General features: G+C 41.3%; 1 protein-coding gene across 2 annotated transcripts in view; it reads left to right on the plus strand.

Moving 5' to 3' along the window:
- NRP2 (neuropilin 2) overlaps window positions 1–12,523 on the plus strand; it is a 185,771-nt gene that overhangs the window by 140,931 nt on the left and 32,317 nt on the right. For both annotated transcript variants that reach the window (XM_075317693.1, XM_075317694.1), the window contains exons 13-14: window positions 1,311–1,576; window positions 10,775–10,871. In XM_075317693.1, the coding sequence (XP_075173808.1) occupies window positions 1,311–1,576; window positions 10,775–10,871 (363 nt within the window). The remainder of the gene's footprint in view (window positions 1–1,310; window positions 1,577–10,774; window positions 10,872–12,523) is intronic.

A 12,523-nucleotide genomic window follows, 5' to 3' on the forward strand; every position in this document is an offset into this window, starting at 1 on the left:
CATGCGCATGGCTCATTTATTGCCCGCACCAGTGCGCCTATGAAGCTGACTGTACGGTTACCAGCTCCATTAGGGCACTGCACATGACCGGTTGTTCAGAAGACACCTCACTAACACATCTTCTGAACTTTCGGTTATGTACAGTGTGCCTAATGATGCCGGGAAGCGTACAGCCAGTTTCAAAGGCACACTGGCATGGCCGAAAGGAGCTGCACGCATGCGCAAATTTCCAGGAGCTTGCAGTGTCGCTGGCTCATGGAAATAATGTTATCACGCCTACAGGGGCGTGCTAACATGGAAAAAGGGCCTACTAGTCTGGGGAACTAATGCCCCTGTGACTAGTCACAGGCCTAAATAGTATAGGAAAGTGAGGGTTAAACTGTAAGTAGTTTTTTTAAACATTCATATTAGTGAATAGCGTTATACAGGGCTGGTTAGGGAGGAAATTTAGGCATACAGGTATCAATGCTGCTGGGCTGGAGGGCATAGGGGACCTGATAGGATCCCTTTAAGAATGTTCAACATGCGTGCAACGCATTAATCATCAGTATCATTATCACTATTTCTACATCATATAAATGTTTGAAATAAAGTGTACATTTTCATCTATTTGTATCGATCTGTCCAAACCCACCTCCTTTTCCCCATCTATGTTCTTCTTTATCATTCTATTACTCTACGGTTTCCTGCTGATCAGCATCGTCCTTATGTCTAAGATAAGCTGATTTATGATAACAAGTGTTCATCAATACTTACGATTTTGTTGCTTATTGTGCTGACTACAGGTTTTTCTTGAAATACATTTTACTGTTGGAGAAACTTTTTACTTCCAACCTTTATTTTTAGAAGCCAGACACAAGAAAAGGGGTTTGAGATGCTCACAGTTCAGGGTGGTCTTGCTCTTTGAAGAAAGACAACAGCGGCTTAGGAGGGAGAAACAGCTGTTCTAACTTCTCTGAGCAGGAAAGACCAGAGATTTCTCAATGTTTAGACCAGGATTCACCTACAGTTAGATAAATGCAGCTTCTTTGTTAGTTTAACATTGTGACATCCACAATATTTGAAACAGAAACAGGATACATAGATACAACATGACTAATGATACCGATACTTTGATATTAGAACAGCGGTTACTGCAAATATATGTACTAAATAGTATAAATATGGCTAACATTGGGCTACAGTATCTGCTCCAGTCTGTGATGACGGCCACAACATAGAAACTGGAAGCAAAGATGTTGGTTTTGGTTATAAATGCAGATTTGTTTTAAACCACTAATACTAGCATTGTTTTTCTTTTTTGTTTTTAGCCAACAGTAAGAATTATCTAAGACTGCCCAGCAGTGGAAGAAGAGAGGGCCAGCACGCCCGGTTACTTAGCCCCCGAATGCATCAGCCCCGATGTGCCTTTTGCTTGGTATTCCGTTATAGAGCATCGGGAACTAGTGGTGCCACATTACGAGTGCTCCGAAACTCAAGCCAGGAGAACAGTTTACTGTGGAAAATAAGAGAAGAACCGGGCAGTGAATGGAAAGATGGTAGAATCCTACTGACAAGCTATGAGGGAGATTACCAGGTACAAAAGTAAATGATTGTTGGGAGTCTAAACATTTCATCACATCTTAAAGGGAACCTGATAGCTGATACCTGCTGCCCAAAATGAGGGTCGCCTATACCAGCCACTGGCTTTATTATCCCAGTCATGCCTGTATGACTCTTAAACGCTTTCCAGAGAAAGACATACTCTTAAAGAGGACCAACTACCAGGATTTTCATATATAAACTAAAGCCAGTGCTATACTGGCGCTATCAGGTGATTCTAAACATATCTTTACTTGTGAGATCGGATGTATAGTTTCTGAAATATAGGCAAGTTTGTGAGATGCACTGTTATTTGAGTAATAGCAGCTACAGAATATCTAGTAGCTGGGTTAGGTTTTGCTAGTTATTCCCGCCCCTGTCTGCCTGCCTGTCCTTCTTCCCCCTGTCTCAGTTATTACAGGGGAGAAATCAAATCAAATAACAGTGCATTTCACAAACTTGACTTGCCTGTATTTCAGAAAGTATACATCCAGTCTGACAAGTAAAGATATGTGTAGAATCAGCATGATAGCGCCAGTATAGCACTTGGTTTAGTTTATATATGAAAATCCTAGTGGTTGGTCCCCTTTAATAGTCACCAGGAACAGATCCAGGCTATCAACTGGTTGGATAGGTTCTTCTCCATGCCCGCTGCCCTGGACTGACAGGTATATACTCGCATGTAGGTAGAGACCATCAGTCACTGTCAGCGGGTGGGGAGAAGCTGCCGGGCACTTGCCTGTATGACTGGTCTACATCATGGCTCGGTCCTTGGCGGCTATTAAGAGTATGGTTTTCCCTGAAACACTGCAGTGTATTAGCGTGAATCATACCTAGCAGGGATTATACAGCCAGTGGTTTTATACAGTGCACCTATAGTCTCTGAACTACTCATGGCTCTGGAGATGGGAATATTGATTGATTCCCAATGGATATTCTGTGTCAGGTATTGGATAACTTCTTATACTCCTGCATGTTTTAGGCATCTAAGATGCAACATATTGTTCTATTCTGACTTTCCCATCCTCCAAGATCAGCTTTTAGGGGCTGAGCTAATTCGGAATTTCAGCTTACTGTTATCAGCCATTATACAGTAAATCTACATAAGCTTTCCCAAGCTTCTTACAAAGAAAGAAAGCTTTAATTTGTTGGTTTGTCTTAACAAATGTTGTGGTTCTTTATACATCTTTTTTCCCAATTGTGCCCCTCATCATCACAGCAATTAGTTCATGTGTCACCTGGAGATATCAAAGCGTTCTTCATTACAAAGAGCCCTAAATTTGTTCCCGGCGCCATTAGACAGATTTTGCAAGTCCTGGTGCTCGGCAGTGTGCATATATCATGAGGTTAATAAATTGTCAGCGGGCTCTAGGAGACAATCCAACTTCCAGGAGATTTGAATTAAAGGGACAGTTCTGGCAGATATGCAATAAGAGATTTGTATTAAGAGGATTTATAGTGTTTATTTTAATATTACAGGAGAATCTGGATGGCTCCCATCGGAGGCTTCAGTTAAGCAGAGTTGTTTTCATTCTGTTTCTCCTGTTGTTATAGCAACTAAATGGTACGCTGCTTGTTATTCAGAAAGCACTGATCTATAGCAGCATTTGGGTCTTTGTGGATGGCATTAGGCTTTTGATGTATTCGGCAGAATGTTAAAGTCTTGTCTTGCTCAGAAAAAAAGTGTTCTCCACTCCCCGTAGCTTCGACATGTAGGTATCAGCTCTCTGTTCCAAGTGTGATTGTAATCTAATAGAGATGACACCTTGGCACAAACAGACACTGTAAGTTGAAGAAAGGCAATCTTTGAAGAGTACATGAATATTATCCAATGTGTTACAAGAGATGATTTTTTAGATGATGCTTATGTGTAGCAGGAGCTTTCGAGTATTCTTCTCACTTTTTTTCTGAAAAATGTTTATAGTCTACTGGGTGCCACTCATGTCACAAAGTCAATGCGAGGAACTGCTAAACTACTTCCGCTACTTCATGTGGAATGGGAAAATACTGGTTTTATATATATATATATATATATATATATATATATCTGGGGTGAGAGATTATGAAAACAAATGTATGTGCGACAATTGTAGGCTAGAGCAAACAGTCAGACATGCCATTATATTTAAGACAATAGCCTACACATATTGCCGTATACTTAGGCCTCTTTTACACGTCCGTGAAAATCACGTACGTGTTTCACGGACATGTCAAAGGTGCGTATTGCCCTCGGTGTGCTGTGTGTATGGCACACGTGTGTTCTTCGTGTGTTATCCATGATGACACACAGAGAACGGGAACTTTCTGCTCACCTGTCCCTGCCGTCGCTGTCTGTGGTGCTGAACTTCGGTCTCCGTCCTGCCGACTCCCCACTGCTGCTGCTTCCGGACGCAGTGAAGTGAATATTCAATTATCATAATGAGCGGCGGTCGGCAGCAAGTGACAGCAGCGGCAGAGACAGGAGGGCTGGAGAAGGTGAGTAAAGTTTTGTTTTTTTTTCTCACAGATACATGTCTTCTTTCTGGTGCGTGTGACACGGAACACATCTGTGTGGTCCGTGTGTGTTACATTTGACCCGTTTGCATTCCGTGTGACACCCGTGATGCCGGAGAGAAAACAGACATGTCGACGTGAGAAACACACGGACACACGTAAGTACGGAATGGACACATGTTCCGTGCGCAAATACTTACATGTGTCCAAAACCATAGGAATACCTAGGTTTACGTGTGTACGTGTCTCCGGTATGTGTTTGGCAGTTTTCTCACGTACCAGAGACACGTACAGATGTACGTGAGAAAACTGCCAAACACCTACCGGAGGCACGTACGTGTGAAAGAGGCCTTAAATATACTGGATATCCTAAAAACCATGGATCCGATCCATCAAAGCTTTTAGACCAGTATTCTGGTGTAAAATTCTTTGAAAAGTCACATCATTTTGGCAGAACTCGAGGCTGCACTAAAGTTCTGCAACTTTTTACATTTTACAACATTTTTGCCAAGCTCTGACCAAGAGGGTAGAGCTGAAACGGGATAGGGCTTGATGACCGCTGCTCGACAAACTTATTACGAGCAGTGGAGTCTGCTATGCCACAAATCTTACTCCAGCAGGGACTATAGTAGGATTTGTTTGGAGGTGCACTCGGAGATATATGCTACTCATCCAACATTCCTTATTCATGAAGAGACATACACCTTTACTTGAATCAAGAGCATCTGACTTCAGCATAACAACACTGGGCTTGATGAATCCGGCCCCATGTGTTTATTATATGTGCAAGATCTGAGAGTAGTGACAACAATGACCAGTCAAACCTCTAAAAAGAAACAATATATAGCCTGTTTACGTTTTCCCAAAATGCATGCCTAAATCTGAATATACTTATTTACAAGCATAACCACTTGATTAAAGGGAACCTCTCATGTAAAATAGTGCTATTAATCTGCAGATATTGGCTAATCTGCAGGTTAATAGTGATCTGAAGTCAGGTGGCTGCTGAACAGAGAGCCTCGCTGCTGGGGGAAATGATCTCTATTCTGCTCGGCAGCCTCAGGCTTTCAGTCATAGATGCATGGCCAAATCAGTTTCAGTCACCACTCAGTACATAGTGAGCAGCGGCTGTAACTACACCTTGGCACCCCCTCACAACGGCTCCTCAGTTCACCCATACAGAGCCGGTTGTCAGTCAATTCTGGTGACACAGTTACAGCCAACTCTCAATAGATACAGAGCTGTGACTGAAGCAACCCTGACCACAACTCTTTGAATAAAAGCCTGAGGCTGCCAGGAGTAATAAAATTTGTTTGCTCCTGGGAGCTGGCCACTACGTGCAGCTGCCGAGAGCGTCAGAATGCTATTAACCTGCAGAATAACTACATATCTGCAGGTTAATAGCATTTTTGTACATGAGCTTCCCTTGAAGACTGGGGTGTCAAACTCATTTTCATGAAGGGCCACATTAGCATTATAGTTCCCTTCAAAGGGCCGCTTGTAATTGTAAGGGCTCATGGAGATCTCCAGGTAATACGGTATGAGCATGGACTGCAATCCACAAACTGAACAAGGGCTATAAGAGAACTATCCCTGGGTAGAAGGGCTATACAAGAGCTGTCCCTGGATTTTAAGGCTGTACAAGGTCTGTCAAGGGGTAAAAGGGCTAAACGAGAACTTTCTCTGAGTAGTACGGCTATAAGAAAGCTTGATCCTGAGTAGAATGACTATAAGAAAGCTGTCCCTGGGTGCTAGGGCTATACAAGAGCTGTCCCTAGGTAATAGGGCTATACAACAGTTGTCCCTGGGTAGAGGACTATATCCAGATTTCTCTGGATACTAGGGCTATACAAGAGCTGTCCCTGGGTAGTAAGGCTATACAAGAGCTGTCCTTGGGTAGTAGGGCTATGCAACAGTTGTCCCCTGGGTAGTAGGTTTATAAGACAGCTGTCACTGGATAGTATGGCTATAAGACTGCTGTCCTTGGGTACTAGGGCAATACAAGAGCTGTCCCTGGCTAGTAGGACTTTATGAGAGCTGTCCCTGAGTACTAGGGCTAAGGTAATAGGGCTATCCAAGAGCTGTAGGACTAAGGGAGCTGTCCCTGGGTTGTAGGGCTAAGGATCCTGTCCCTGGTTTATAGGGCTAAAGGTGCAGTCATCCCACCACAAGCTTCTCCATCAGCATTGCACACCCCATATCCCACCATAGGAATCCACACAGCATTGTAAACCCCCAAAATCACACTGCATGCTTCCCCCAGCATTGCACATCCCGCAAATCTAACCACAGGCATACCAGTATTATACACCCCAAAAAATTCTATCCCAGTCACCCTCAAGCATCGCAGCCCCACTAATATGTGACCACTTGTGTCTCTCCAGGATCATACACCGCCTCAAATCCCATCAAAAGCATTTTTCCTGCCTTGCACACAGCATTGTACTTCCCCAAAATTGAATGACAGGGATCCCTGCAACATCTCAATTCTCCCAAAATCTCACCACAGAAGTCCTGCCAGCATGGTATACCCCCCCCAACTCCCACAACAGTCATCCCTAAAGCATTGCACACACTCCCCAAATCCCAGCACAAGTATCCTCACAGCAAATCAGACCCTTAAATTTCCACCAAAGGCATCAACCCAGTATTATACACCCAAAAACTCACGACAAGCGTTCTCCTACATTAGGGACCCTACAAGTCATAACAAGGGCATCTTCCTGTATTATAACCCCCCAAATCCCACCACAGATATACCCACAGCAGTATAGACCACCCAAATCTCACCTCCCTTTTTCACCTGCAGCTTCTCACTGATACAGTGAATAAGACCTAGCCACTCCGTCGAATGGTGCGCTGTGCTCCGGACTGGAAGTGACTCCAACAACATGCGATGGAAATGATGTCACACCTACCAGGAGCCCATACATTCTAGCATCTACTGCTTGTACAGCTCATGGAAGCCTCTTAGGGCATACAGAGTACAAACTGGCAGAACATTTTTAAAAATATCATGGACTGTGCTTTTTGCTGCCTGATGCTAAGGACGGCAGAGAAAAACACCCAATTTTTAGTGGCAAGTCAGCTTGTGGGCCATATAAAACAATGTGGCCGGCCAAATTTGGGCAACGGGCTTTGAGTTTGACACCTTTGCTTAAGATTATCAATTATACAAAAATCAGTGACACAGCCCCTATGGGTAAATTCTGCACATTCCTTAATATTTGTAATAACAATATTCAGGTTATTCTCTCCCTAAGTTCTCTGTAGCCTTGTGTACAATTACAGGACACGGTACATTCTGCAGGCACATGAATGAATTGCTTTTCCATATAGAGAATTTTTACTGCGCTCTTTGGGGACCTTCTCTGCTCTGTTTTCATCTGGGAAGGGAGAGTTGTGTAGGCGTAGCAATGTACTCATCATCAAAAGACATGCATTTTCTAAATTTACAGTATGCCGGACGAAACACTGGCCACAACTTTTCATGTATCTTGTCTTTCCAGTGTGTCATCAAATAGTCACTTCCAATGAATACAGCCCAGATGTACACTGAGTCACAATACGTTTAGTGCAGGATAACTCATTACCACTAAGGGTATGTGCACACGTGGCTTTTTCCGCCTGGAACTCGACTAAAAAATCTCTCAATAAACATTAACAACAAAAATGACAGCAAAGAGGACGCCTTAGGAAAAACAATGCCAACATTCTCCTAGAGTGTCTTCTCTTTCAAAAACTGTGGATATGCTGGCGTCTTACAGACACCGTGTGCACTTGTCCGAAAAGTTAGTAATCTTCATGTGAACTATGTACAGTTTGTAAAAGTAAACATTGGATACTTGTCCAAACTATTGTCTTTCTACTAACATTATCAAAAGTTTGAAAAAACATATGTCTGTATATATACTGTAGTATATGCCATGTATGACTAGTACAAGGGATGGAATCATCAAGTCAAAAGTGTCCAGTTTTTATTCTTATTTTATTCCCACTAGTCTCCTGATTATTCTGTTTTTGTTTTTGTTTTATTTCATCATATGCTTCCAGAGATACAAGCTTTTTTATTTAGTGCTAATTTATATGGATTTTAAGCTTTTCTCTGGGGGTGTGACTTTTCTCAGGGGGCGTATCTTTAGGTTGCTTTGCATAATTACCTATGAGCCACACCCCCTTAGCAAAAGACTATAAATAGGAGCACAAAATAAAAGGCCCATATCTCTGTAACCGTATGACAGATTTAAAAAAAATAAAAAACAGAATACTCAGCGAACCAGTGTGGATAAAATAAGAGTAAAAGCTAAACACTTTTGACCTGGTGACAGGTCTCCTTTAAGGGGAGCCTGCTGAGACTGCAGTCAGCAGTATGCTCAGAGCCTTATCTGTGAAGCTTTTACATGGTTGAATGAAGTTCAGCAAATATAATTGATGCAAATTATGTGGCAGAAATGTAGAGGGAGTTACTGCTAATTATTGTAGAAATTAACACATCTATGGATAAAACGGGAAGCAGAAACGCTGTGAAGTATGTAAGGTACAATCTGCAAAGTTATATATGTCAATGACTTCCTGCGTATGTCCTGATCATAGTCGCACGTACACAGTTGAATAACGTTTGATCCATATGAGTGATTTAGCAGGTGATAATAAGGTGGAAAGCCGGTATACAATGTGCCTAGATGTGACACATGACTGTATCTATAAGTAGCTGAGAAAATATATTGTTAACTAGATACATGCGGTTTGGTGCACGCTTTATAACATCCTCCATCGAGGAAGAATTTTTTTTTTTCATTTTCCTATTAGCACTAATTTCTTGTTCAGATGACAATTTCAAGATATGAATTTTTCATTCATCTGCCAGATTGGTGTGTGTAAATAAAGGAATATGAAATGTCACTATATGCCACCACAATTGCATTAATTTCATTTTTAATTTAGTCTAATATGAGCTGCAGGCAACAATATTTTTTTTTTGATTTGCTGTAGAGAGAAGAATTGCAGAAGGAAATGTTAGGCAGCCATATTTGACATCTAATTAAATAATTATTTCCATGTATATGCTAACGACCCTTTAAGAAAAGGGCAGAGTTCAGAGTTGAAAGCATTTCTTCTAATTTGCCATTAAAAGGCTAAGCTGTCATTTTTCCCGGTGCTGTTACTTTAAAGACAGGCATGATTGCATTGATTATTGAAGAGGTAAGCAACTGTATTAATCAGCTGTGAGTGAGGAAGTGCCGCGGTGCTGGAAAGAAATTGCATTTTAAATTCTAATTGTTGAGTCCTCAGTCAGAGGGACCTGCAGCTAATGTGCAGCAGCAGGCTTCCTTGTGCTTTTCTTGGTAGCCAGTAGCAACACGGCTGTACTGAACACATACTCAAAAATGAATCCGGAGTATAAATTATGTACATAGCGCTGTCCCTGTAGAATTATATTTAACAAAACAGCCAGTATGTTGACTGTGAGCCAAGTCGTAGCGTGTCGGGAGGTGGAGAGCTGTCCGGTACAATCTGTTTTGTCTAAGTTAAATGCAAACAGGTAGAGAATATTTGTTGACATTAAAAGCAGGGATTCAATGCGTCCATTCACTCCATCCCTTCACTATCTGACGTTTTGTAAAAAGAGATAAATGGACATTATACTGATGGTTTACTAAAATGTGAAACAGTAGACATAACACTTAGCAATGAGTATTGCCAAGTCATGTGGTATAGTTTGGGCCATGTATTGAATTTTAGTATAGCTCAAAATACATGTAATCCTTTGAAATTTATATAATTAATGGGGTAACTGTTATCAGATTTTTTTTTTTAAAATAAACTGCATAATTTTTTATTATTTTCACAGTAAGTACACCAGTCTCATTAGATCTTTTTAAAGTAGGACTCCCATGAAAGTTTTTATCCTCCTATTACAATCATCATATTAGATTTCAATGTGTATTTACAAAGGCTCATTTTGCCCTTTTATACAGTTAATTCTTTTGTTTACCAATAGGTCTATGACATCATGAGACTATCTTAACCCTTCTCAGCTCTATTTAGAAACAGGAAGTCAATTTTCCATGCATGAGTCTTGAGTAGTGATGAGCGACTCTACTCGATCAAGCCTTCGAGCATCTGCGTTTGAAAATGTTTGAGTTTCCTATTGACTTCCATTATGCTCATTAATCTAGTCACTTAGGCGCAACCAAATGCTCGATCGAGTAATGAGCAATGGCGAGCACACTCGCCCACTACTAGTCATGAGTCATCACTGCAAAAGTCAATGGCAGGGGAGGAGGGAGAAGCTGGGTCAGGAGATGAAGAGGGGAATGATTAATTTAGGGACAAGAGTCTTCCTGTTTTTACATAGAACAGAGAAAAGAGAAGAATTTACTGGGTAGAAAGGCAAAATAAACAATTGTAAAGTACACAGAGCTTTATAATATGATAATTGCAATATATAAGGAATATAAAAACTTTGATGAGACATCTTCTTTACTAGTGTAGACAATTGGTATTGTGACAATTGGAAACAGAGGCTCTTTAATCTTGAATGTACACATTGATTAGGTTATGACTGCATGACTATCCTATGTAGAGGTTATCACGACAGTTCATAATAACAAAGCACTGTCCCCAAGCCTAGCAATACATTACTTAGATGATGAAGTATGTGTCTTTGCTGATTTGTTTCATTTTTATTTTCTTGCAGGTTGTCATCGAAGGAATTGTTGGAAAGGGCCAATCAGGAGAGATTGCTGTGGATGACATTCGGATAGCTAATGACATCCCCCTAGAAAACTGCATGGGTAAGAGGATTGGGATTCCAAGATCCATTACTTGAACTGGGTGGTTACTGTACTATTATCGCAGTGTGATGTATAATATAGCAACCTGCTAATTGAAGTGGTCGATGGGGCAGAAGAGCACTCTGATATTAGAGATGTATCTTTATGGAGCTTTATCAAGGGCCCAAATTTCATCCTTAATGTGTTATATAAGAATCTTAATGAATTGTTGTATTCTTCATTAGTTATTTTTGCCTGTTAATAATCCCAATCCCTGCTCTAATTAAGAAGGCTCTCATGCTGACTTTAGTGCTATTCACCTTGCATACCAGTTGGCTCCTTAGTTGAGTACACTGTTTTATACACTTACGCCTCAATTTATCAAAACATTTATGAAAGAAAATTGGCATAAAACACTTTCCAAAGTAACCAAATGTTACATCCTTTGGCATTTTCACGCAAGCTTCAGGTATCTTTGGCAAAATGGACTGCGCTGGAGAGGAATCAGGGTTTTTTGAGGCGTGGATATGCGTGTCCAAATTCTTCAAAAGTGGCAGGAAAACACCATTCTTTAAATCAGAAATGTTAGTTCAGAGACTGGAGTAATATTTCTGATGAGGTGTACGGAGGTGCTCACTACTGGTAAGATGCACCAAATTCATTAAAGAGGTTGGACATGTGGATAGATCAACAATGTCTGATCGGGTGGGATCAGACACCCTACACCCCCGTTGATCAGCTGTTCTCAATGCAGGCGGCCCGAAATGCTCAGTTCTGGAGCTGCCCCATCTTCTGATAGTGGCCACGGCCGAGTACTGCACATCTGTCTCCCATTTCAATCAATAGGAGGTGGATGTGCAGTACACTATCAGAAGACTGGGCATCTCCGGAACCGAACATTTCAGGCCACCTGCTACTGCCGTCGGTACAGAGCATAGCTGATCGGTGCCAGTGCGGGGTGTCAGACTCCGGCCAATAAGACATTCATGGCCTATCCTAAAGATAGACCATCAATGTTAAAGTAGTGGCCAACCTCTTTAAGTGGCATGTGTTCTAATTTGGTGTATCCTATTCCTGCACGCCCATCATTAAGACTGAGAGACTTAACCCCAGTTTTAATGAATCAGGGCCTAAGTTTTCTTTCACTAAATGGTTCCTTATCAACTCTTATATTATGTAGCATGATATCAAGTACAGCACAGTAATATGCCGTAGGGTATTATGACTGATATTATGGGGGAGGGTGGCTGATTATGATTCTCTGGAAAACCTTTTAAGTTGGAAATGTATTCTTCATTGAACGTAAAATTTTACAGTCCACTGGAGTCCTGTATATTGAAGCAAACGTTTAAAAGCTTCCACGTAGCTAGTCCACCAGTGAGGTTTCTATGCCATACGTTTAGTGCAGTATCAATGTGAATGAGAAAATACATCATCATGAACAGAAAAAAGATGTAGAATATCCATGTATCGTCATTAAATTCTCAGCCATGTTCACTGTACCATCCCCTGCCAAGAGATGCACTTCAGCTGCTGCCCAGCCATCTTTACAATTAGAACTGATTTTTTAAACCTTCTTTTACTATGTGTGATGTAAAATAAAACATTGTCCGCTATGACTTAGGTTAAACCATTGGTACTTACACATAGCCAATTGGCTAACAGTGACACTA

The sequence above is a fragment of the Anomaloglossus baeobatrachus genome, chromosome 7 (genome assembly GCF_048569485.1).
Source record: "Anomaloglossus baeobatrachus isolate aAnoBae1 chromosome 7, aAnoBae1.hap1, whole genome shotgun sequence".
In the NCBI taxonomy this organism is placed as follows: Eukaryota; Metazoa; Chordata; class Amphibia; order Anura; family Aromobatidae; genus Anomaloglossus; species Anomaloglossus baeobatrachus.